The sequence below is a fragment of the Ischnura elegans genome, chromosome 3 (assembly GCF_921293095.1).
Source record: "Ischnura elegans chromosome 3, ioIscEleg1.1, whole genome shotgun sequence".
Taxonomy (NCBI): Eukaryota; Metazoa; Arthropoda; class Insecta; order Odonata; family Coenagrionidae; genus Ischnura; species Ischnura elegans.
In genome coordinates, this window is record NC_060248.1 from 48,895,103 (window position 1) to 48,922,258 (window position 27,156).

At 40.8% G+C, this 27,156-nt stretch overlaps 1 protein-coding gene across 6 annotated transcripts in view; it reads right to left on the minus strand.

Moving 5' to 3' along the window:
* LOC124155744 (protein phosphatase 1 regulatory subunit 3B-B) overlaps window positions 1-27,156 on the minus strand; it is a 72,505-nt gene that overhangs the window by 3,268 nt on the left and 42,081 nt on the right. For 4 of the 6 annotated variants that reach the window (XM_046529818.1, XM_046529814.1, XM_046529813.1 and 1 more), the window contains exons 2-4: window positions 7,762-8,230; window positions 6,618-6,919; window positions 5,595-6,063 (exon numbers count right to left, since the gene is read on the minus strand). In XM_046529818.1, the coding sequence (XP_046385774.1) occupies window positions 5,664-6,063; window positions 6,618-6,919; window positions 7,762-8,223 (1,164 nt within the window). In that variant the 5' untranslated portion in view covers window positions 8,224-8,230 and the 3' untranslated portion in view covers window positions 5,595-5,663. The other 2 variants (XM_046529817.1, XM_046529816.1) reach the window with 2 other exon arrangements.

Consider the following 27,156-nt stretch of genomic DNA (forward strand, 5'->3'; position numbering starts at 1 on the left):
TGGTTCAACCGGTACGGCCACTTCAAGCAATGTGAGGAAGTGATATACAAAGATATCGTAAATTCCACTTAATTTTATAGAATCTACTACACGTGTAATAATTGGCTTCAAATGTATAAATACATTGAAAGCCAATCGAAACACGTGTAATAGAGTGTGTGAATTTTAAATAAAATGGACAGGACTATATCTTTGTGCGTAATTCATTATGCTGTACCTCGATACATCTCCGGGAAAAGCTGACTTCAATGAGAGAAAGTTTATCATCACTCGAAAGTAAGTATAATTTTCCGAATACAAATGGAATGTTCATCAATTCCAGGCCTGCCTCACGTGGACCGCGAGTGCGGCACAGCTCACGCGCCTGACGCAACAGGCGACGAGAGTTACAAGGGCGAAGTCGCCGCCAGGCCCCAGACCACATTGTTCCTCTGCGCATTCTCAGAGTTCCGCGCTCACTCACTCACTGGAGCAGAGCGGGACGCGTAACGCAGCCGTTTTGCAACAACACCCGCTCCGCCGCCGGAACGAGCAAATTTAGAAGTTTCCAGAAGATGGGCGAGTGGCATCTCCATCCAGTTTATTTCGGTGATCCCGATCCACGAATTGGCGTGCGTTCCATAGCCCACGCACAACCCGAGTGGAAAGAACACTTGGGCGGTGAATGGAGCAGCAACAGCGGCGGGCGGATAAATTTAAATCCACTCCACTCCGCTGCGATCAACGGCTGGATGGTTAACACACACGCTCCCCTCGAAAATGCGACCGCGTTCGATTGCCAGGAAAAAAATAAATAATTCCACCTCATCTTCGCGGAATTAGATTTGGAAGTCTATATTCACCGGCGCAGGCTTTGTGTCAAGGAATCCAATTATTTCATGAAAGTGTTGCTGATAGGAAGAATAAATCCCAACCGAGATATCTTTTTTTTCGGGCCGCATTCCCCTAATTAGAAAGTATGGCAAAATATTATATATAATAAAAAATATAATATAACTGAAAATAACCTTGTTAGTATAAGCCTATATCTTAAGTATAAAGATTTTTACCTTGCGGTTTAAGTCACTGTTTTAGTAATTTTCCGGATATATATGATGTAAAACGACGGAAGAAAATCGGGGATATGACGAAATTTTAATTCCTACTGCACACCGTAATGCAACGCTTCTAAAACTTCCAATACTGGTCGAAAGGAATAAAGTCATAATAAGGCATCTTTTGCTTGCTCGCAAGGACGAATACTATGTAATATTACACTTTTTGTGACTATATTGAATTAAGGTAGTCGCATAGCAGAGAAATAAGCTTGGCCAAGGGATGAAGGGCATTCGAGTCTTCCGGTTAAGTAATCATTGATCACCATATTAAAATAACTGAGAACTTAAAGATGGGATAGAACTCGCTATCCCCTTCTGATTTTTATATTTGTGTCACATGCGTTACTCAGCTCAAGAGCAATGAGGAAGGGGTAGGGTAATATAGAAACAGCCTCCTGAATAAAGAAATACAACCCCTCAAAACCAAGAGGAAGCTGAGGGCTATTTATTTCTCCTGCGCGATTGGATTGCGTTAAGCGCTCTCCGCTACCATACTATCCACGGCGGCCTGATGCAGCCACTCGCCAAAGCGGTAAAGATCCTGGGACCATTCGCTTCGGAGCATTGAGGCCAACCGGGGAGCTGGGCTACAAAACACCCGGCAAAGACTCCCACACCTCCCGATCCGAAAACCAAAGCGCTCGCCTCATCCCATGTAGCAGTCTCCATCTGGGACAAGGACCAAAGAGACATACCGGCCGGTTCCCCACCCCAACTTACCCAGTCCATTAACATCTCATCCCCGAGCCCCCTTCAATGACAAACGGAGAATACTTCCAAGCTATTCCCATAAGACCAGATCCAGGATTTTTTTAATGGGATGCACAAGGGTCTCACAAATATTTTCATAATTGAGATTTAAAACAAAATATAACAATTACTGTAGAGCAATTCTCTTTATTTTGACATGAAGGTTATTAATATTAAATTAAATTATTGGGGCTCCGTATAAACTAAATAAAACGAACGTCATGATAACCGTGTTAAAAATCTTGTATATACTTAAGCGTCTGGGGGAGGGGGGCACGTGCATCCGTGCCCCCCTAAATCCTCCTATGCATAAGACCAACCATCTGTCTCGACATAAGAAGGCTTCTTCGTAAAAGACATTTTAATGATTGCCGGAGGATTTACATGGGTAAAATTGATGACACCATAAAGCTATTAAGTTTTTCGGTGCTACAATAAACTCTATATAAATGCCTATTAATTAACCTGAGATCGCTGGGATATTATCGCCACTTCCGAGTCATTCCCTGTTAAGAAAATATGCTATAACCAAAAATCAAGCTAAGAACGGAGTTCGAATCCCAAGAACGCTGGATGAGAAGCAATAAACCTAGTCCGTCCTAGATGTTAACCCTAGCAGATGAAATGCGTTGGAAATGAGGTATTCTCACTTAGCGTAAACTATAACATCATTTTTTACCGGTTCTTTAGTTTTAGGATGAAAATCATGCGGTAATACGATATCGTCCAATTTATACGCGATGAGGATTACTATTAGTCCAAGCTCCAATTTATTAAAACATTCAATGGTAGAATATTTTTTTAAATTACAAGCTCCCTTACTTCATAATTTTACCGGCTAAACAAATCAAGAGAAGACCGATACCAATATAAACAGTAAACTTCACGCCTTAAGTAAGACTGTCAACTGGCATTTCCAAGATAGAAATGATATCTCTTTTTAGCATTCAGATCTATTTCTCCACTGTGTGCATCAGAAAGGAACGCGTTACGGAAATAATTCACTTCCACCATTATTGGTCTTCTTGAAGGCTAAAAAAACACGAAACGATGGGAGAAAAATGAGTGTATCTACCAGACTTAATTTTTCGCTGGCCGCGTGAATCATTTTATGGCGTAACCATAGCGGAAACGGGGATAAAATTAACTCTTTCGGAGAACAGACTCCAGACGAAACGTCTCGGTGGAAATAAAAATTAAGAGGAAGAAGACAGAGAGATATTTTTTCTAATACTGAAATTGAGTTCGGCGATTATAGGGCAGTGGAACAACCACTATTAGGTCAAGCATAAAATTGGTCGATACGAAGAGGCAGATGGGATAAGAGAAGACACGGGTCTCGCAGATTTCATCAGTCACGGGAAGTGTGGTGTTTGGGGCTGATTGCATAACGACGCCCATAAATTGATAATTATCAGAGGATTTGTAGTTCAATGCTTGGAGTCACAGACGCGAGGAGTCGTTAACCGAAATAAGAGAGTAAAAGAAGGTACAGCATCATAATAAGAAACAGTAGATTCAATTAATCGGATGGCAGAAAATTTCTTTAGAGTAATTTCAGATCTTGCCATTTATGTTAAGCACTCTTTCCTCAGATACAAAACACTGGTATTATAATACCTTATCTAATTTCAAAATCCTCTAGAAGAAAAACAAAACGAGCTTCTAAATTCCTGAAAGTTTTGATGGAACCAACTTTTGTCAAGCGAGAAAAAATATAAAAACAAAGATGCAATAAATCCCTGACCTTATAAAAGAACAATAAAATGTGACATACACTGTCACACAGCTTTTACCCCAGAAGTCACTGTGAACTCGGTAAAAACCCAAGCTAATCACATCAAAACGTACCCAACTTTTCTCCCCTTTTACTATGCATTTCTTTCAACTTTCCTCCACATAGTCATCTCCATCGTCAAAAAAACCTTACCATCATCGGCGGATCAAATGCAAAATAATTATACAATCACTACGTAGTTAACCCTGAGCAGCTCCAATCATAGGGACTTAGCCATTGAACCTAATTTACGGTTAACATTAGGTGGTTCACCACGCGAAACCCAATCGCCGTTGCATCACCATTAATTGCTCTGCCAGGATTCAAGAGCTATTGTTCGAACTCACAAGGCCGACAGGTTGAGAAATAGCGGGTGCGTCCCCCAGGATTGAGGAGGTGGTGAAATTGAAACTCTCCGTCAAATTACGGACTCGTTAGAAACCATCTGCTCAATGCCTCCCGTATCTCATAGAGGTACACGAAGTGCACTGAGAGTCCCATCCTATCGAAAATTGCTGCGCAGTGACTGGAAAAAATGAGGCCACCAAACGCTCAACGAGATAAGATTCATCCACGAATGCAAATGAGTGGGTTGGTCACGGGAGTAGAACGACAGGAGCATCACACGACGATGCACCGCTTAGTATGCAGGCCATAACATTATGGGGCAGCTACAGGAGACGCGCTTAGATTGAACGAGAGAGAGCAAAGCTGTCCCATTCTCGCACAGGTTCAACTGCTGACGCACCCTTTTCCGTCATTCAAAAACGTTGGTAAGCTAAATATCAAGAGCATATGACTTTCCCGAGGGAAATAATCATGAATGATAGAAGCTCAACTCTTTTTCGGAATAAGTATTTTGGCTATTAAAATGAACCGGCGAAACATTAATACATATGTATGGCTCATAAGCACCAGCAGAAATAAGAAACCCAAGTAAAGATTCAGAGATGATATTCATCACAAGGAATGTTTCGCCATATGTGGCTCCAGATATGGCTACAGATATGGATACGATGCCAAATTTGAAAAGAAACAATTATGTTTAAAAACATGGACTACTTACATTGTCAGATCCACAAAGTAAAACAAACGCAGAACCTAAAATAGTCCTAAATATTCCCCTCATGTCCCTTAAAGTTGATTACATGTTTGATCTGACGTCTATGGCTCTGATTGGCGAATAATTTACTCTAATTTAGGTCAGGGGTCGGCAACTCATAGGCCGGACACTAATATCTAAAAAAAAAATAGACAATAAACACACCACCTGAAAAGATTTTGGACTAAATTGAGGCACACTATCATTTACTGAAAATGACCCGAAAAGTAATCGTATGAGCTACTGGTAGCCTTTTAAATTTGATAACGATGCCAACAGATTCCTGGCTCCTAATCTAGGCCATCACTACCCAAGTTACAGTTAAGTTGTTCACGAGACAAATGCAGACTTTCCCATTGACCAACTGTCATTCGAGAACTCTTAAATATAGTGCAAGTTTAATGGAATATGGAAAACATCGGAAAAGGCTGTATGCTTACAGATATGGCTTTCAATTTTGGGGACATGAAAATACATGCATGAGCCCGGTAAATTTAAAATGGCGTGGCTGCACATCTCTTTGTCATTGCATACTTAATGCTACTAAGATGAAAGAATTTTGTCCAAAATAAGACTATCTGTAGTAGAAAAAAATAACAAAACGTAGAGCCACACCACTTGTTCTTTGAGGGTGTCGTTTACAGATTTGGCTTTCAATTTTGGGAACAAGCAAATATATGCATGTGCCTATTAAATTTAAAATGGCGTGGCTCCACATACCTTCCTCTTAGTATACTTAATGCTACGAAGATGAAAGAATTTTATGCCAAATAAGACTATACATAATTTAAAAAATTAACAAAACATAGAGCCACACCATTTGTTCTCTGAAGGTGTCATTATTGACTGAGGATGGGCATTGCCTCACCTTTCGCGACCTCCTCCCGGCAGCCCCTGTCTTCTTCACCCTTTGGTCCGCTTAGTCCCTTCCGTGCCTTCACCAGTAGGGTGCGTCGTTCACCAGGTGATTCCAACTGGCGAACTCCGACCACGAAGACACCTTGGCGTGCACCGCGTCGTCAAACTTCCTCTGGGCGTGGCGGGCGAGCGAAGACGCCGCCGCCAGCGACGCTGCCGCCGCGACGGCCGACGCCGCTTCCGTGTCCGGCAGTTTGGGCGGGGGCCTTGCGACCGTGTAGTTTTCGCCGTCGTTGTTGTCCCAGTACTCGGTGCTCTCGCATGTGAAGCGGACGCAGAACTGCACCTTCTTGGCCGTCGCCGGAAGGCGCAGGCTGAAGGAGAATGTGTCGTACAGTGCTGGAGGGGCGTGCGGCGGAGATGACGGGACGAAGGAGCACTCCGTGTCGGTGTGAGTGGCCCAGGCGTCGAATGTGGACCTACAGGTAGTGAATGACAGGCATTAATTATTTACTGTAGGTTCGAATTTTCTAACTAAAAGGCCTTGAGATAAAACAGTTGCTAATGGGGATGTGAAAATATTAAAGAGAAAAAGAACGCTAATTTTGTTTTGTTTTTTCATAGAATTTGCAAGAAACCATGCACAACAATGAGAAAATCTAAGGGCATGCAATGGCGAACATATTCCTTAGAAGTAGAAATTATAGTCACCAGTCATAGTTTTGATAATAACTGATCTTTAACAACATACGGACTGATGAAATTTGAGAAAACGAGATAGGAAGATGAGGTTGCTATTAAAAAAAAACTTATTACAAAGCACAAAATCATAGGCATGTGAGGGCTGATATAAAATTTATTAACAAAGTTTAAGTTCTATATTAACTGGAAAATAGATCATTAAAATTTCTACAAATTAAGGATTTTATTAAATACGATAAAATTTGTAGAACTTTTAGTTTCTGCCCGCACATAATACTAAATATTAAGTCGTTGGACATGTCCGAAATTCTTTAGGCGGGCGGATCCTTACCTTAGGGACACCTCCTTCTGGAAGGCGAGGTTGCGGACCTTGACGGTGCCCACGAGGGCAGCCGATGAGTCTTCGGAAGAGCTGCCGGACACAACGACGGCGTTCTCGAGGGAGACGCAGGCGGTGTCGAGTCGACGGCGGAAGGCCAGGTAGTCGGCGGCCGGCTGCTGGAAGTTGAGCTCCCAGTTGTTGGAGTCTGAGGAGGCGGCGGCCGCGGCTGCAGCCACACCGCGGGTCACCTGCGCCAGGAACTCGAGTGTCCAGAGGGGAGGGCAGTCAGAGGGCTCTCTCATCACGCGGACCTACGGTTAAAGCAATGACACACATCAGTTAAGAGGGCAAATAACAGCTGCAGTGTAAGTGTGTAAGGCACTGTGGAATCTATCTCCAAGGCACAATATCATAAAATAATCGATTTACCAGGTGTAATTTTCCGCAAATTAGCTTTTGAATCGAGCTGGATTTCAAAATTACCACATCATCTGGGTAGACAGCTTTAAAGTTAAATATATATATGGCAATGAAGTAGAGTCTCTCTATTAAGATACTATGGGAGGATGTTGCTAATCAGCGATTGCGCATTCCATTCACCTTTTTAATATGTTAACTAGAAAAATTCCACCAGGTAATGAGTGACACCATACATTTTACTTTGTGATGTTACGTAAATTACTGTGCAAACATTAAACGAGTTTTTGTCCATTTAGCTCGCTAGAGGATATACAAGCAAAGTTCGCATTCTATTCAATTTCTCTTCTTTTTTGGCCACACAACATAACATTCTTAGTTCAATTTTTATTCATCAATGCATATATATTCTGGCGAGGATTACATTTGAAAAAAATGTAGACACACACAATGCTTATTCTTCCGAGGAGTAATTTTGAAAAAAAATGGAGACCCCTTTAAGTAATTGAAGTATGGACTGAAGGAACAAACAAGAACTCTTATGGGTGGGAAAACAACCTCAAAAATGTGTACCATGCATTAGCACTTCTGGAGATGAATTTTACTCCGACAACCCCTCGACGTCAATCCCTCACCAGGAGTATTCTAAAGGTGATACCCTGATTTTATTGAATAAAACCTCATACTACTAGCTATTTAACAGCAATAAACGACCAGCGCATGGTCCAAAATTCACCTGCGTGAGCGAGAGACCGCGATCATCTGCGAACACGACCCGCTTCTTGAGGCGAGTGGGGCTCGTGGGCTCCTCAGGACTGCTGCTGTCTGGCGATGTGGCATCTTCCGGGCGGACCACCAGGCACGGTCTCCGTGGACTCGGCTTTTGTGACATGGGGATGTTGAGCGGCAGCGAGGGAGGCGGAGGAACCCTGCGCTGTTGTTGTTGCGTCGTCTGCTGCTGGTACCTGGGGGTTGGGGCCCATGGGTTGTAGTGGCGGCTGCTGTTGTTGTTGTTGCTGTTGATGTTGTTGTTATTGTAGTGGTTCTGCCAAGGGTCCACCGCGAGGCCTCGGAAGTGGCCATAGTTGGCGAGGAATCCCCCAGGACCCCCACCGGGGGTGGGAGGACTATGCGAGAAGACTGGAGGGCTCGCGGCCACTACGCTGTCGTATTCCGCGGGCATGGCGAGGGAGACCATCGGCCACCTGGAAATCGACAAAGACGAAAAGAGCGTAAAATACATTGCAATATATAAGTATTTCTTTAATAAAAAGCAGCGTTTGTCTCTTGCGACAAATTTCCAATAAACTTTGATTTTTCATCATTCCCTTTCATTGATCGCAGCGCCGTTTGCGAATTTAGGTGGCCATTATTTAAACTTATCTCCATATTTAATTTTAAATGCTGAATGATAGTCGAGATACTGCCCCAATCATAATGAAAGTGTTAGAATATTGCATTGTCTTCTGGTTCTGAGTTTTTTAAAATATCTGTTTCGAGCTAATAGGAGAGTGGTATAAAATTGAGTGGCAAAATTTGACACGGACAACAAGACAAAAAATAAACAAACCGAGTTTATAAAAACGTTGTAAAAAAGGACGAATTCATGGCCAAATTTTATTCAAGAGGAAATTTTTCATCAGTGTATCATGAAAGATCTCCTATTTTGAATTCTCCTATATTGAAACATTACATTCGCAGATGCGACAAAAAATAAAATTTTGTATAATTAAATACATTAGATAGTAGGAAACCTATAATTAGCGGTCATTCAACGAAATTTACTTTTGGTATCAATAATCCAGGACTATAGTAGCAGAGGTGACCTAGAAAATCGAAATTTCATTTATGAAAACCCCGACTTTACATATCCGCATTGTACAGGATATGAATTTCTGCTAAAATGAACTACTTTTTTTAGTAAATGAATTTCTCCCTGGCGTGAGGATTCCAATGAGATTTTGATTATTAAAATCGGCGCAGAAATTACGTTACTACAGAAAACCATCATTACAGTGCACAGAAATTGAAACCAATGCACTGCACTCCTCAGGCAGTCAAGTGACAACAGAAATTCATAATTTCGACCAAATGATGCAACACTTGAACGCGACCGTGAGTAAACCGGAAGGGTAGAAGATTTGCATACCCGTGAAGCATGAGCAGGAAATATTAAAGTTAGTCTATTCAAGGAAAACTCTCAATGAGTGAGCGATTTATACGCATAACTGTATGCTCTTTTTATGATCATCATACAGCTCCTGTCCCATTGGCGATAAGCAGCCCATAATTACCCACTTAAACATCATCCAACCACAATTAGCCACGAGATTAGTTATCTCAGTCGATGGTATAGGAGTGCTCAAAGTTCAATTCAAAGTGCTCAGGTCATTAGAACGTAACAACGGAACAAATATGCTGTGGCACCGAATGAAAATACGTCACTCGTCGTTTATCATCATCCCTCGATTTACACTGAAGAAAGGGCAGATCGATAAGTTTATTATTTTTCACGACTAGCTGAGAAAATAAAATCATTAGTCTTACACGAACAACAGAAAAGTTGTTTGTACACAATGAACCTCTGCAAAATAAGTGTCATCATTGATTCAGGCGCAGAATCGGCAGGGACGCTATCACTCACTGTGAATCGCAGGAGTCAGTAGTACACTGCTCTGCCCGATAAAAAGAAGTAACATTTTACACCTAATTGGTCAAGCATAAATAAATCGCTGACCATACCCTATCATTTTAAATTAAAACGTAAGGGACACTTGCGAGAAAGTAAACATGCTCGAAAACATATCAAAAGCCCACAATGAAAATAATTCACATAATAAGTTTAAGATGAATAAAAAATACAATTATAATTTATTTTATTGGTAAGCATGAAAAAAGTTAAATAAATAGTAGTACACTGCGTTGCACCTAAACACAGATTTTGGATTAGAGTCGCCAAACTAGATCTAACAGTTCTCATCAATATGAAATAACAATGAATTATAAAGCACGAGATTTTCCGGTCGATTTACTATTGCCTATGCGCCATCAAGGCCGGATCTAAGCCATAGCAGTTAAAAATATTTATAGAATCAAACCAGAGCCGTAATTTATATGCCGTTCGGCCGCTAATAGCTCCATTAAAAAATGGATGCATCGGCGGAAGTTTTCAATCCATGCGAGCCGGTAGTTAGTCCACGAGCAGTTAAGTTGGGTGACGAGAGCGAACGATTCCAAGGTATTCCCCCAGTTAGCCCCGACTCCAGAAGTGGTTCAAGGAAACAAAACGGAGGGAGAGGGAAGGGGGAGAACGTGAAATATTTTCTCTCCCTTTCCGTTTCCTCCTCTTTTTACAAAACGGCGTGCGAGCCGACTGTGAAAGCGGCATAACCACGGAAGTGACCTCTCGCAACCCTACGGCACTTTGCTCGCGTTCAACACGAATCGAACACGTGTAAATACGAGTCGTGTTATGAGGTTGATAAATGAACAGTCCAATCATATGAGTTAGAGAAAAAAATGGGAGGTTAATAAAGGGGATGTTACTGCGTCTCACTAAACCGTTTCATCCAATGGAGCTCATCTTCAACTAACACAAAGAAATTTATTGAAACATTGAAACTCCTATTGAAATTCTGCTAAAGAAATAATTAACTTATAAATAAAATATTCAACTCAACCAAGTACGAAGTATAAAATAGACAAGACAGCCAGTAACCTCAGGCAAACGCGTTGCTAATTCCCTAAGTATCTCTAATACCCAAAGCCTGCACATTTCACTGAAATCTTATTCAATACTACCACCTATTATCCGTCTATAGAATAGGGATGAAGTCAAAGGTTCTTAATTTATATTGTATATTAAAAGTGAATTAAAAGACAAGCGCAAGTCAAAGCGTATATGAGAATGTCATTCTAGACTTCCACGCAAAGGAGGCATAATTCTTTAATGGCTAGAAAGCCGGAATAAGAGTGTAACAATAAGTGGTAGACTTAAATTCTCATTCAATTGGCCCATGATTCACAGAAGCACAAACTTCTCCAGGAAAAGATGATCCTGAGGAAAACATCTGTTGAAGGAAATAAACAAGTTTTTTTTTAAGTTTCTCGAAATTAAGGGAAATAAAACAAGGATAACCGAATGCAAAGGGGGCACCTATATGACATGGGAAATAAAGCGAAAAAATAGTCGCGACCGATGGATGGCTAAAATTTCTACATCGTAGTAGGTTCATTTGCTTACTCAGTGATTCAATCTTAAGGCTGGTAAGGATAGGCGAGCTCAGAGCTCAAGGCAGAATATGCCTCAAGCTCGTGAAAGGCAGATATCCTGGGTAAAGGAGCCAGTTGATTTTCCTGGGTCACTTCGCAATCCGAGGATTTATTTGGGAGCAATCCGAAGGCTTCACCCAGGATTTGAACCGGAGAACCTTAGGTCAGTAGCCAAGCGCTCTACCCACTACGCTACCACACTTCCTTCGTTGTTGGTTATAATAGAGAAAAATGTGGAAGATCCAAGATTCCCACCAAAATTATGATCACTTTTGGGTCAATGATCACATGAGATGTCCGTCAGAACAGTGATAAAAAGTTTACGTCAAGTTCGATAAAACCGTACCATAAGCTGAAGGCTACCGAGAATAAAACTTCATAACGAATGAGGAATTGAATGAAAAATGGCGATCTCTTGGTGCGCGTTGGATAGAGGGGAGTAGAGTGAATTCGCAAAGTATGAAGTCAGATACTACGCTGAAGTTCTTATTCGGGCGACAATCTGATAGGAAGGAAGCTAAAAAGTTCAGAAATAAGACCCTTTAACATTGACAACACAACTTTCCTCGCGGATAAAAATTAAAGGAGCAAGCAAGAGTCACACTCGGACGCCAACCGCTCATTCAACGGAGAAATGTGGAAGTCTTCGCAGGAAAAAAATAAGAAGAAAAGATCTACGTACCCATTGTCGCTGACGATTCCGCCCGTATCCATTGGGCAACGAGAGATTCCTACGATCACTCAAGTCTAACAACCAAACAAAATCGTTCAGAACACATTTCCGATGAAACAAAGACATGCAAGTCGATGTTGAGATGTTTGAAGAGAAGAAATCCACGACAATGCAACGCACCATCGATCAAGAGCAAACGCAATAACCTCTGGGTTCTCTCGCGAACCACACCAGAGCAAGCGCTCAGATCTCCGAGGCGGAGACGACTGATGGCAACAGAAACCAAATTGGGCACAGCTCCGTCACCTGCTGTCCAGGCTTATCCTGGTGAACATGGTCGCACTGCGCACCACCAGACTCTTCCATCGAGCGACGCCTCCGGGCTCCTCGCCTTCTTTTTCGGAGGTTGGACGGGTCCTCGCTGGACGCTGAAGGAGGAATTTCTGGACGAGCACCAGGGGGAGGGGAGGGGACACAGAGCAGTCCGCGACCGACCGCACCACACTCGTCGGGGTGCGGGAAAAGACTGAGGCAGGGCTGGAACCCTGGATGGCACACTCCTCGGGTACCCACACCACCGCGGAGCCCACCAATCGCGAGGCAGTGCGGCCTCATCCTCCTGCGGGGAACCACCCTCTGGTGAGCAGCAAACAAGCCTTGGGTTACCGAGTCCAATGGCCACGCTTACCGCGCACGATGAATGGAGTAAGGGCTGGGTCTGGATTACACCACCCCACACCTCCTCCATCCATTCCAGCGACCTGGTTATTCACGTACACCCTCTTATTCACCACCCACACCCCCATAGGATTCACCCACTAAGCCAGGGGAAGGTGGAGAAAGGCACCTCAAAAACCCCTCCCTACCCCAGAGGCAAGAGCGGGAGCTTATAGTAGCGTGTCCAGAAAATCAACAGGCAGCTTTCCCACCATCAAGGAGACTCAGCTCCCTCGGAGATTTCAACGGGCGAGTGTGTCAAGGGGGTGGGGGACAGTGGCAGTAGGGAACAGAAAGGGGACTTAATGAGAATCGCCCAGTGATACAAAAATTGCTGCCAACATGAACTTGTTCGTGTCCGCTCCGAGGCAGGCGTGAGAGAAAGGCAAGACCCTCTTAAAAACTAGAGTTGCAGCAGGCTGTGAAAATTTGGGGGTTGGAAGGAGAAAGAAAGAAACGGGTGCCAGGGAGAAATGAACCTCCCATCTCAAGTGGTTGGGAATGGGGAATTTCATCTACTGCCCTATTTCCGGACTAAGAAAGATCCCTCATTCATTTGTATCTCTTCAAATCCGTGATCACGAAAAAGGTTTTCCACCGTGAGTACGCTTAAAAACATGAGATGAGAAAGAAATTTATCTTTTAAATATAAGTCCTGGCCCGAACTTGGAGGTTTTAAGTAGTGCCAGGAGAAGATAATAACTGAACCATTTCCGGTGTAATATACAATGTTTGGTGAATAATACCAACAAAAGGCTCTTAAAACTCCGAATCAACGATATAGTTTGAATTGAAGTACCGACGGCATAATTCTTAAAAATCGACTTAAATACTTCGGCTTTTAAGGAACAAACCACCTATAGCCACGAGAGGAAACAATTATGATTATACAATTTTCGTAGACGCTAATAACGGCTTTAAAGATAACTATGATAAAATAAAAAATCATTCTACTTAACACTTAATCAAACCATTAATAAGAAAAACCTCGCGCTAAATCGATATCCAAGAATTTTAATTAATAGTTGGACAGAAATATTTTTTTTTTTAAGCCGTTAGACAGTTGTAATTATTTCCCTGATTGTAATACGGTAAATTTTCAGTTAAGGGTGTAAGATAAACTCATCAGCACGAAATAAAATTAATTCGCGAGTTTATTTAAGGTTTAAACTGGTATTATTTCGACATCTGCAAGCTGTGATAGTTCTAGAGCTCAGAGGAATATTCTATTCTTCACTGGGAGGAAGGAAGGAAGGAGGAAGAAACACGTCTCCCCGCAGAGCGCCGCATACCGCGCCGCGAATCTGTGCTCCGTTCGCTGAGCACCCTCGCCGAGGGGAGTCGGAGCCGGTTCGGACGCGCCCCCGTGGCCTCCGACGTCCCCCAGAGCGGCAGGGAGGAGGGGAGGATCCGGCGCCGTCGGCTGCGGCAGACGCCGCAGTCCCCACACCCTCGTTCCCTGCCAAGGCTGGGACGTGCAGCGGCGCTTGTAAATGGGGTATCGAATGGCGTACCATCGGGAGGGGTGCCGGGGAAGGACTCTCATTTAGGCGTCCACGTGCCACACGAGGATAGGGCCATTCTCGCACCCACGCTCCTCCCCCCTGGGGTGGTCCAAGGTTAAATGACTCACGTGTACCTATAAGCGACATTTGTCGATGCATATCGCTCCAATATTCCGCAACAATGCGCGGCCTATCCGAGGGGATGGGCTCATTCCGAGAGAAGGTGGAGTGATTAATCAACAGATACGAAGGCATTGGTTAAATCACGTTAGTGGGATAGAGATTCACGAGGTGATTATAATGGTCTTCGCAAATAGCAGGGAAAGATAGTGCAAAGTTGGTGTCCATCGTGACAGGGCGGAATAAAATATGCGGAATTCGCTCGAAATATCATAAAATGATCTATATTAGAGTTTCGATCGATCTCTGAAAAATCGATCTCCGTTTTTATTGATATGTAATTTCACATGATGTCATCGAAGCAGAGAGCTAGACTTCTTCGACATTTTTGCAGAACTTACAGCGATCTGGCTTCAAGCATCAAACGTGGTGTCTTTTGCCTTTTTACTCATACTTGGAAGAGATGTCACTTAATTTTTTTAATTCGCTAAATGAATTGAAATATAGTAAAAACATTTTCATAAGTCTGAACATATATTCCTAAAAGAAAATGGACCATAGGAAATTCCTTCACATGCTTTGCAATCTATCTTTTCAAAGTAATATGGAATATAAGAATCCATATTTTATGTTTTCGGCTTGAGCTTGAATATTATTAGCGAAAAAATATAGAAAATGCTTTTTTGTATTCCGCATTATAGTTTTTATTTCATTAATGCAGTACTTCGCGTATTATATTATTGATATAATAAAATATTAATTTGTTAATGAGACTATGCTGAATAAAAAGTACCAATCGCAGCTACCACCCTGCAACCTTCCCCTTTTTCTGCCGAAATAGTAAGCCCCCTAAAACCTACGATTAAAACATAAAAGTGAGACAATTGACGAGGTTTCTATTTCTCTGGCTCACTCATCCCTCCGTCCCAATCACGTCTGCCACCGTCGTATATCGTCCGTCTCTTGGGAGTCTGTGCTATTCTGGAAACCATGGGACTTGTGAATTGGCGAGGCGGTGAAAGCTCGCTCGCACGAGGAAGAACTTTCTAAATGAATGCCCGCAAAGTGATGGGATCCTCGGCCACATCGTCTGGTCTGCCTCCGCACGTGTAAATCCAGACGAATCCAATCCTCATGAAAAGACGAGCATCTCTACTCCAACAGCACCAATGTTCACTCACCGCAGAGGATTTTTAAGAGCGCTGGGAGTTTCTTTATTTGCGTCCGCTAAGGAAATTCCTCGTTAATTCAGCATATGGACGTCAGAATGTGCCGTAAAGACGTCCATTTCCTCCCTAATGAAGATCATTCATCAATCCATCTCGACGCGTCGTTTATTTTGTCTTCTTTCGGGTCAAATTACTCGATCAAAACTTACGTTATAATCTAGAAAATTTCAGGAGATTCTGGAGAAAATTTCATATAAAGTAGGAGGGGATCGGGTTGGTATGGTGTTTTCACCCAGTCGTTCCAGGTTCAAATACCAGTGATGGAAGAAAGTTTTCAGAGGCTACCGGATCCATACTTTAGTGCCTTCTGGAGGGCATTTCAAGTGCAACACTCCTTCCGTCGGATGGGACATTAAGCCGTTGTCTCTTTGGTGCCTTTCATTAGGATCAGACTAATTCTGACGCCGGTTTTCTCTTTACCCTTCCTTCTCTATCCTTCCTACATGGCGTAAATGACCTTATCTGGCGGTCGCCTCCTTCAAAAACCATACAATAAAGTAGAGCTTCGTCAATATTTTCCCGAAGCTCAACTATAAATATTTGCACGAAAGAAAACATTGAAGTAATTTTTTCGAAGTTAAGTTGTAGGCAAATATTGAATTTGCGCCTGCCATAAACACTCTGAACACATTATGACGATAGCGTAAAAAAAGTCGATCATGAGGTCAGACCAAACTACAAGTTGAATCACTTAGTGAGTGAAATGGTCATTGCAGGGGGAATTCCGTGGAAAAGTATAATGCACTTTCGGGAGTTGAGTGAAAAAAGTTGGTGGTCGAGTAGATTCAAACTTACAGCCTTTTCAGTTTCGCTTAAAAAAGGTGATTGTGAAGCTTTCCAGGCAAAATATAATTAGTCTTCTCTGGCTCTAACCTAGGTCAGAGCTTACTTATCAAATATTTAGCGCTTTAGAGCGATTTACACGAACTTAACTTGGACAGCCTGGACACAAAATCATTCACAAGCACATCAAACCGAGTGAAAGAAAGAAAACGCGAAACACAAATCGATTTTTAGGGCTAAAGGTTTATTTTTAACGAGAAAGGAAAGGATCAATAGAGTTAAGCGAGACGCAATGTACATCAGAATACTCCTTAATCCATTTCTTAAGTCAGATAGGGATTCTCCACCTCCAAAGACTTCTAAAAAATACAGATAATACCATAATAAAGAAATGCTTGTATAGATAAAGAGTTCTCAAGGTACTAAATTATCAAACAATTGCATGTAAAAATTATATTTATCATATTTTAAAATTTGAATGGTTGGTATAACATTAAAAATTTCCTATTGTTCATGCATCAATTAAAAACAATAAAAATCTTGTAAAAATTATTGGATTTGGATTGAAAAATTGCTGTTCACTTGAAGTATATTCATAGGTTAAAAATAGTAAGATCAGGAGATCCTACAGGTCAAAAGTGATACCCAAAGAAATCTAATATGAAATTTCGCTGAAATTGAGGCAGCACGAGGAGTTCACTTAAAGAGAAAACGTTTAAGAAAATAAAATAAATTAAATAATAATGTCGATCGATAACCTCTCCCTTGGCGAGTATCGATTTTGCGACCCTTGTTATCTTGTCACCACTGAGGCGGAGCTGGTTCATGAAACGTCTTCTGCGCAGTTCAATATTCATATATTTTTAAGATATCCCCTCAAAGTTGTTTGAACTGACACATTGAAACCTAAATAAGGAGACCTAACCGTTGTATGAAATTTACGTAGATTTGACTACACTCTTGGAGCACAGAAGGTTAAGAAAGTGGGAGAGGAAACGAAAAAAAAAACTCGGAGAAAAGATTGAGGATCAAGACCTAGATGCACACCAAATAACTTGCGCCATTCTATACGCATGATGATGTCAACCTTACGTAACTCAATTCAGAGATTTTTTTTAGTCATCAGGAATCCATAAATTTTTCTATCTAAAGTGTTTACCCAATAATTCACTGCACTGTCACGCCAAGGATTTTTTTATGTTATGAAAGTCAACTAGAGATCATATTAAAAATAGGTTGCGATAGCGACGGGCAAAGAATCACCGTAAATAAAGATTAGAGAGTTGGTCGATGGCTCTACAATATCAGCAAATTTTAAATCATAATTTTCTATACTTTTCCTGTTCAAAGAGAAATTTGCGATGGCGAATTGGAAATGACCTTGAATTCTGATCGAAAGTATTTTATCCTTTAAAAAAGTTATGACATTGGAGTGTGTCACATAGAATTTACCAAATTTATAATACATAAAAATCCAATTTGAGAACCATGAATCCCTTAGTTGAGTTTCACAGCATTGAAAAATTCAGTTTTTCCATGTTGAGAGGCACTTAAGTTGGTCGCATCTTCACATTATCGAGTCTAAAAGGATCTATAATAAGATTATTGATCATCACTCCGACCACGGAATCAATTTTGTTGCTGATATGACGGTCAGCTTATATTGGCTGTCGAAGTTTGGATGTCAGAGAACTTCCGACCTCAAAACGAACTTATTCTATCGCATGCCACGGTCATTCAGAGAAACAAAAGTTTTTAGTACATCGTAGAAAATTTTCAACCTTATCTTTTCTAGTCTGACGCCAGAAAGGAAATATTTATTCGAAAAATTATCTGGATACTCACAAAGTAAACTAGGCTCGTTCATGCACTTTATATAACGTAGTTGCTACTTCACGGAATCAACTCGTCCACCAATGTTTAAAAAAGAACCAAAATTCCTCTCACTTGCATTAAGCTTATCATCGAATTCGTCTATCTATTAGGGCTGCTGCTAGAAAAATTATTTTATGATACAATGACTATATCCGGAAAAGCGGAATATTTTCCGATAAGACTCCAGGAAATAAATCAAATTAAAAATTTTAACAACTTTTCCGCAGGATGACATGATCTCCTTTGAATGAAATTTTAAGGTACCAACAAAGCCGATTTACCAAATCATCATACCAATTAATATAATCGTTGTCTTCATTTATTTCACAAGATGACTCGCATTCCAAATAATTTCTCCCCTGCGAATATTTCGTTCTCTTTCTCCCCAAAGTCAAAAAGGTCGCGCTCAAGATATTCTCCAAAGATACGACGACGGGCTGTGGTTGTCAACTTTTTCGTCCGTAGATGGAGCGCTGGGTGCACGCTCTGGTTATGAGGAGCTGTTGCCAAGAGTCCTCCGAGATACTCGGCAAGTAACGACGACAGATGGCACTGGCGACAATTTAGGCGCATCATGGAACTAATTTTATTCGCCAGCGTGAAATGTTATCAACAAGCATAAATATATACGCCATTCCCTTCATTAAAGGGCTTCAAGTGCATATTCTATCACAGTTTCAACCAGCTCCAGCTTCTCAATTTTTCTGTATCATAATTCCCACTCACCCAGATTGATATACGAAAATTTCACGCTTAGTCAAAAAAAATTCTTCGCAATAAAGATTAAATACTCTGCATTATATTGGATGAACGGAGATTTGCATTGAACACAAAAATGTAATAATTCCTCATCTACAATCACACTAGCGATTGTTGATTGATCTACAATCACGCATGAGGTTGTGGTAATCATTACACAACATTATGCACCTTTTTCTTCGTCTCTACCAAAATAAGTATATTTAACCTAGTTTTACCCTGTCGAATAGCATTTTAATGAAATAATTTAAAGACACAATGAGTTTTGCACTGCTAAATCACGATGAAAGACTTCAAAACTAATGACACTTTACATCTCTATTTTGTAGACACCCGTGATGATGGACAAAGATATCCATGACGAATATGACAGTTTCATGAATGAATGTGAAGAAATATTTTACATGGGTAAAGACGGTATGTGTCGACCCTGAAATTTCAGGTGCACATTCATTTTACATTTACGAGGCGTTGACCTTAATGGTTCCAATTATAATCACATTAAGAAAGACAGCATTGAAACTCCTACTGAATTTCCGGTTCGCCTAGAGGTTTTTCCGCTCTGAATTAGGCAATAATGTGTCGATCAAAGTGAGAGGAAGAGCTAAAGAAATCCGCAATCGCTGTGTTGAGTTCAAATCGATATCAATGTCGTATTGAGGGCGTTCGACCTCTGTCCGCCCCAAACGACGATATCTTTGGACTTTCGCTTTCCTAGGTAAGTCCCCTATTGACATCAAGATTTTATTTTTTTCTTCATATGAATCTCATGGAGAGCAATTAAGGAGTTAATAAAATTCAGTTTAGGCAGTAAATTCGATAATGTGAATCGTAGAGAGGAAATACATATATGAATAGCTTAATATTCCGACAAAAAGTTTAAAAAAAACAAAGTTTCGGCAATTAAAAAGGGAGTTGCGCACTAAGTTAAGCCCTAAATGGATCAAAATAGAGAACACGTCCTCCAAACAAGTAATAAAGATCTCAAAGAGTGATAAATTAAGTGGGTATGAATTTCCAAGGAACTTGCTTCATCCACCCTTAAAATTAAATGATGACAGCGCAAATTGTGGAGGATTCACGAAAGAAGATCGGTCGATAGGAAGTGAAGCGTCCTCTTAAGAACTTGGTGTTGACAGTACAAAGATAGGCAGGTAGGCTTTGTGTTCGCCAATTCAATTCGTGCGGTTCAACGGGACGTCTCGGGTTCACGTCGCATTGCGAAAGCACAGGAGAATACGCCTTCAAGCGCAATTGATCTTTCAATAAGCGGCTCTTCTCACGCAAAAAAACTACGAAAAAAACGGCACCAAGCTGGCGGAACGAGTCAACCAAGCATGCGCTAATAGCACTCGCGCCGAGCTCAATATCATCCCGATGGGGAGGGTGTGATCGCCGAAGAGGGGGTAGTATGCAACACGAGAGTTTGATCTTAATAGCGGCGACGGCGGTGACTCTCGGCTTTGAGCAAGAATATTACAATAGTCTCCACTACAACACCAAATGCGCAGTCAGCTAAAACGAATTAAAATAGATTTTAAAAAATCTGCCAATCGCGATGACGACGCAAGAGAGATCCGAATTTATCGGGAAAATCAAAAAATAGGACTGTTGACCGAAATATATTCGTGATTATATAATCTATTCTAACTTACTCCTGTGGCCGCTCAAACCCTATAAGTAGCTGATTTTTAACCTCATCAATCAGCCTCACCTAAATTCTACTGTTTTCCGCCATCTTAATGCCACCACCCAATATTCGCTCGTCAATCTATATATTTGGTCATCCCATTTATTCTTTGCCTCCCTGGAGGGCGCTTTCCTTCTGAATATCCTCTGCATCCTCTTTCCATAGGTCATTTTACACGGGCACGGAATTGCCCAGGTTATAACTGCATTAATTTATAAAATGGCGTGGAATTGCGCGAATGCATGAACGAAATTAGAACAGGGGCTACTTTGCCATCTCACGTCCATGCATTCTCGCATGTGTTCTAGAAATTCGCCGCTTTACACGACGCAATTTTGGCTGCACCTTCGTACACACGTCAGATTGTGCATGTCCCGTGTAAAACGACCTCATAATTTTGTTCCCGTCTCTTCTTCTAGCATGACCACGATATCTCATCCTCCTGCTTATTCCCAAAGCCACACTATCAGGCCTTCTGAATAATTCTCGAATTTCTATATTACCTTTAATTCTCAACGTATCCGCATCAAATGTTAGTTAGTATTTATGATATTTAAATGTAATTTCTCGCGCAAGCAAATACAACATTGTAAACAATGGGTATGAACGGTTCGCTCTGCCCTCATCATTTCAGCAGACATTTATGAAAACCCAATTGAAAGAGCGTAAAGCGGCAACATAAATAAAACTTCGATGGGACGTACTAGGCCCTCCTCTACATAGTAACCTTTTCTTTCTCTGTCACTCCGCCCAATCATCTGCGAAGGTGGGAGGACCTGGCTTCGGAGAAGGCGTCTCCCACTGATTCGCGAAGAGGGGGATGAGTACATGGAACAAGAGGAAAGTTGACTCCGCGAAGGACAAGTCGTGAAAGGGTATCCTTGGAGAGGGAAGAGAAAAGCGGCTGTTCAAGACATGTCAGTGCTCAAGGACCATATCGCTACGCTATGATATAACATGGAAAGTTACATTAAAAACTATTGTGCTAAATATTATTAATTTTTGTACAAATTTTAATTTATGAAATTACACGCATAAATAATTAAATTATGGTGGTCCCAATTCGGATTTTTACTTGGCTCCCTAAATTGTGGAAAATATTAAGATATGCTGAATTCTATCCTACAGTTATTATGAGCATTATTCCTACACGATGAAATAAATATAATTTTCGTTAAAAATATGCATAAAAAAGAGAAGATACCGCAGAAATTTGATACCAATCCGTCTCCAATACGAATTACTTTTTGGTATTTCTCCTTAGTCTTGGTCATCCATCTCATTTTCCTGCCAAATTTGTCAGAAATGAATCTACTTGTGGGTTGCAGTAATTTGTAACATAAAAATTCTCAAAGAAATAATTCGCATACCATCGTCTTGAGCAAAAAACTATGCGCTTGGAGAAAGGTAAGCGCTTTATAGAAATATACGTAAATGAAAAGCTCGGCTAATACGGCTGTATAAATAGTGCACCAGGCGATTACAAAATAGTTGTTTCTCCAGTGAGGTCCCAATGCAATATACCTGCATAACAATTGCCTTATCCTGAAATAAAACGAAAAATGACAAAAAAACGATTCGAAAAGAAATAAATCCATCCAGGCGTGGGTTGGGCTGGGAAAAAATGCGCTTGGGGAGAAAGGTGGGCGTATCATATTAAAGGAAATGAATACAAAATCAGGATGACCTTCCAAAATGGCTGGAAAATTGCAAAAAAAAATATTCAAGGGGAAAAACCAATCTTCCGCGCGGTTCCACTGTTACTAATTTATTAATAAGTACACGATATAATTTAATCGATAGTATAAATTTCAAATACGAGAAATTAAGCATCAGAAAATAACTCATCAAAATTCGCAAGTGAAACAAATCGGATCACGCTGTGTTGCGCTGGAAAAAAAGAAGAAGAAAGGTGGGCGCGTCATATAAATAGACGCGAAAAACAATTTTTCGGGATGACCTTCCAAAACGGCTGGAAAAATATTGCACAAGGCGATTACTCAACAGTGCAGAAAAGGAGGGGAAGGGGTTGAGTGATTTCGGGTTGGATGGGGCAACCCGTTAGGCGGCTGAATGGAGGGGAGGGGACATACGAGGAAAGAACAGAGGAACGGGTTCGACTGGGGCAGACCCCAAGGACGATGACATGCACGTGAGGAGCACGTGCGAGAGAAGATTTCGCCGATTGAACAGGCGAGAAGATATAGGCACGAATTATATATACGACACTCCCCCTTTCTCTCCTATCCTAATATCACTCACCGCCAGCCACTAGAAACACTCGCTGGATGGATCGGGTGAACGAACCCTATGAATCTATTTTGCAACCATTCCGAGGCACACTCGAGGAGCACTAAATCGAGATTCATATAGTCATATCGCCCGACTAGATTCACTTCAGAAGGGTCGTTATGCATTCAAGTACGCACCCGTTAACATACCCGCATGAGTGAATTACTTGAAGGAATAAAAGCAGTAATCGGATAAGGCTTGTAGGACTGAAGGCATCGCTTAATGGAATTGGTAAAAATAATTCTTTTAGAATTTATGATTTACGTATTCATGTGTCTTTACTGATGGTTAACTAGTGGAAGCCAAGATCGCATCAATTAATGTTCGGCGGAACATACTAAAAGTATTTTATTCTTATATTACACATGGGAAATAGGCTATCAAGGCATATAGCAATGGGCAGTATAGAACCATTATGGTTTCTGCTCACTTATGATTTTGATGTGAACGATTGGGACGGAGTGGTAGCTAGATTTAAATTTTCCCATTCCAATGACCCGGGTTCAAATACACTTGCACTAAGAAGTGATTCTGAGAAATATCTCTCCTATAACATATGCCGGAATCTAAAAAAAAGTCGATGGATTCGTCTATCAAAGACTTATAAGTGTCCTTTGGCTAAAAATCTTTCGATATTCGATTGAAATGACGATAGCTCGTGATCACGATGTGGAAAATCCGACGATCATCCATCAAAAATCGTCGATGATCGATTTACATATTTTTCAACATCCATCACAAACGCTGAAGCCTTCAAAAGCTTATGGCACAAACAATTCATCGGGAAAGTATACTTATGCGAAAATATTTACAATATTATCTCGCGGTGTCTATGCGTTCACCTGAAGAGTTCTGACCGTTAAATTGGACGTCAAGGTGTGGTCTCCTGCTCACCTTATATTTTAAGTAGGACAATGTCAATGCCGATTTTCATCTGCCCATTTTCAGAATGGCCCATAGTCCCAAACCGTCTGCCTATCCTCCGCAAAGCAAATGACCTCAGCTGTCGCACGCCTCCCCAAACTACGCTGACATCCAAATTCGACGAAACAGGTACACAACCAAGGAGGTCAAGAGAATGAAGCTGGCTAAATCGAACCCTCCCACATTTCACCCCAGGTGATATTCTTGTTTCACATAACGAGTAAGGTTAAAGTACTTTACATAGTCCCAAGATGTTTCTTCATCCCAAGTTTCCTCGAAGTAAGTTCCAGCGCACTAAGGAAGTAGCAATATTGGCAGCAACTGAACGAGAATTAAGTATAAAATCTCAGAAGCTTCTTATGACCACTTTCAAACGAAGTCCATTCCAGCCAAATCATATATTTAACAGTTATGAAACGGAAATGTAAAGAGCAACGTACTGAACAAAATTTCGCCTCATTTCCCAGCAAATTCTTATGATAATTAATTAAAATTAATTTGATTGTATTCCATAAAATTAAATGCTTGTGTACACACATTTCTTTGACACGATTGACAAGTTTTTGAGAACTTGCCACTTTTTTAGAGAGAAACTTTTTTTGCGAGCCAAAAAGAAAAATTTCATATGACGATCTATGACACATCACTGACCAAAGGTTTTTCTTCATAATTACCATTTTCGTTTTATAATTTGCATGGTAACCCTCAAAATCCCACCGACGACTTAGCCTTGCTCCGAAGAGAAGATTAAAAAATTACGATGCGGAGATATGCCCGCCCTTTGCCCGGGTTGCTAAGAGTGATTCATAATTAATATAAATACATTTCGACTACATCTCGCAGGAAAAGTATCCGAGTAGAATATGCAACCCTCTGGATGTCTCAGAATCTATTCTTCAACTATTACGACAGACATTAGTCATTATTGAAAGTAATTTTAAGATGTTCCCACAATCAGATGCAATGAACGATCGACATTGTTCAAACACAAAAGGAAAATGAGGCAAGTGTAGGTAGGTACATGATATTTCAATTACAACCAATCCTATCCGATTCCAGTAAACTTCAATCGATCAAAACATAGAGAAGAAATTCTATATGTAAATCCAAAGAAATATCCATGGTTGGCTGTAATTGAAGCGTATAATTTAAAAAATAAGTTGATAATGACGATAACAATTAGTTTTTAAAGCAAGAGTTGGAATGGTAGTAATGCGTAGTGCTCCATGTTTATTGCGCTTGATTATAAATACGTGAACTACACTCTACAGAGTAAGCGTTGTATCAAACAATGCCATTAAATTAGAGGTATTTTCAAACAGCTAACGTTATTCTTAAAATCAGTGACATTATCTAGATTACGCTAAGTTAAGACGCAAATCGTTCAGCATCGAGTATTATCAGTCATTCTTACGATCTGAGCATATCAACTCAGAGATATAGAAAGCTTACGCTTGTCAGAGAGTGCAAATTTATATTCCTTATCATCCCTAAAAAAATTGTCAGTGATATTAAAAAATGATAAAAAAATTACAAGAGTAATAATAAATTTAAGAATTCTTATTTTTTCTATTGTTTACGACTGTGAGAGAAATGTAACATGTACACATATCAAATGAGAGTCGATACACGCAGTGACAATTTCTTGCAATAGGAGCGCAACGAAATGTCTTTCGAGTCGTCGGGCGGACGACAGACGAGGCGAGCGAGTTCAACTTCTTTCCGTTATGCGGCAAACACTCTTGACCGCCGCGCTCGGTCAACTCTCGCGATGACCAGAGGCCCCAGTGTGAAGGCGGCAGCGGGCAAACAGCCACAGGTGTCACGGAAGGCTGGAAGCGGAGACGCGTGTAAACGACACTTCGATACATGGCACACCATAAATCTACGTCTAGCCAGCTTGCACTCCCGCAACGAACGCCTAGAAAGAGAGGTAGACAAAACTCCAGGACACCTACACGATATTTCACTTCTTTAAGCTCGCGGCATAAATCACTGACTGCCAAAAAATACCTCATTCGATGCCCATTAAAAATTATAGAATGTAGTCCTCTTTTATCGAATACTGATAATCATGAAAATAGTGAGGGAGAATTCAGCCGGCCAAAATCTGAGATATTGAATAATGCAATCGACGAAAGACCGAAGAAAAGAGAAATAATGAAAAAGGGAAGAGATGCGAGAGAAAGAATTAATATAGGTAATAAATATAATATTTTACGTGCGACTTATAGTAACGAACAAATTAGTACTACAATGATGACAATCATTAACGATAGAAGAAAGGCTCAAAATAGAAAATGTGAGACTGTATCTCGTGGGGTTTCCCCAGGTCTTATATTTTGGCTCAGCCACGGCATCTTCTCTCTTACTTTCCTCGGCCTTGGACAGATCTCTGCCAAGCTAGTAAGCGAGCAGCAAAATGTATTTAAAAATGCAGGGAAACCCATGGGACTTCTACACCATGACGAATATGTCCTTAAAATAAGTATCTCTACGGATTCTATTAACTCTACATTAAAATTAACGAAGGAAAAGCCGGGAAGGTTACAGAAGTGGAAGTGGACCAATGAGGATATAAATGACAACGTAACATTCCTACTTATAAAAATAATTAAATTTTTTAGATGAAAGAATAATCCCGCGAAAAGTTCCTAAAAGGTACTTTTATCCAAATATAAAAAACGGTATGATTTCTTATTAGTTCCCCAAAAGACATTAGTAAAGTAAAGTAACAAGATATTATTAATGTAGGAATGGAGTCGTTAGTATGATTTTCGTGGTATTTGCGGTTCAAATATACTGCTATCATAAAGCAATAATGGCTAATTTAATCAAAAAAATATACACAATTGGCAACTGCCACCGGTGGGAAATGGAATTCAAGATCCCGCCCACACATGCATGATTTTTTTCATGAGGAATTTCACACATTCTAACCAAGGTCGTCTCGGGGGCGATGCGAAAAAAACTTGGAAATGATTTACGCGAGGATATCACCTTTAATTAGTTCACTACACTGACTTTTCTCCGGAATGCATGAAATAAGCACTGAATTCTACATTAAATTATAAATAAATCAGGCACGCTTCCAATTCATGCACCTCACTTCTTTTAACCTAATTAATATCTCAATGAAGGAAAAGGATTTTGAGTAATGGAGGAACATGTGATGGGCCAAGGGTTATAGAGAGACGCAGGAATAAACGGGCTAATTTGGATGTCCGGAGTGACGCACGTGGGCTATATGGGATAGGGGAGAAGGCGCAGAAACCCCATCTTCACTTTGAAG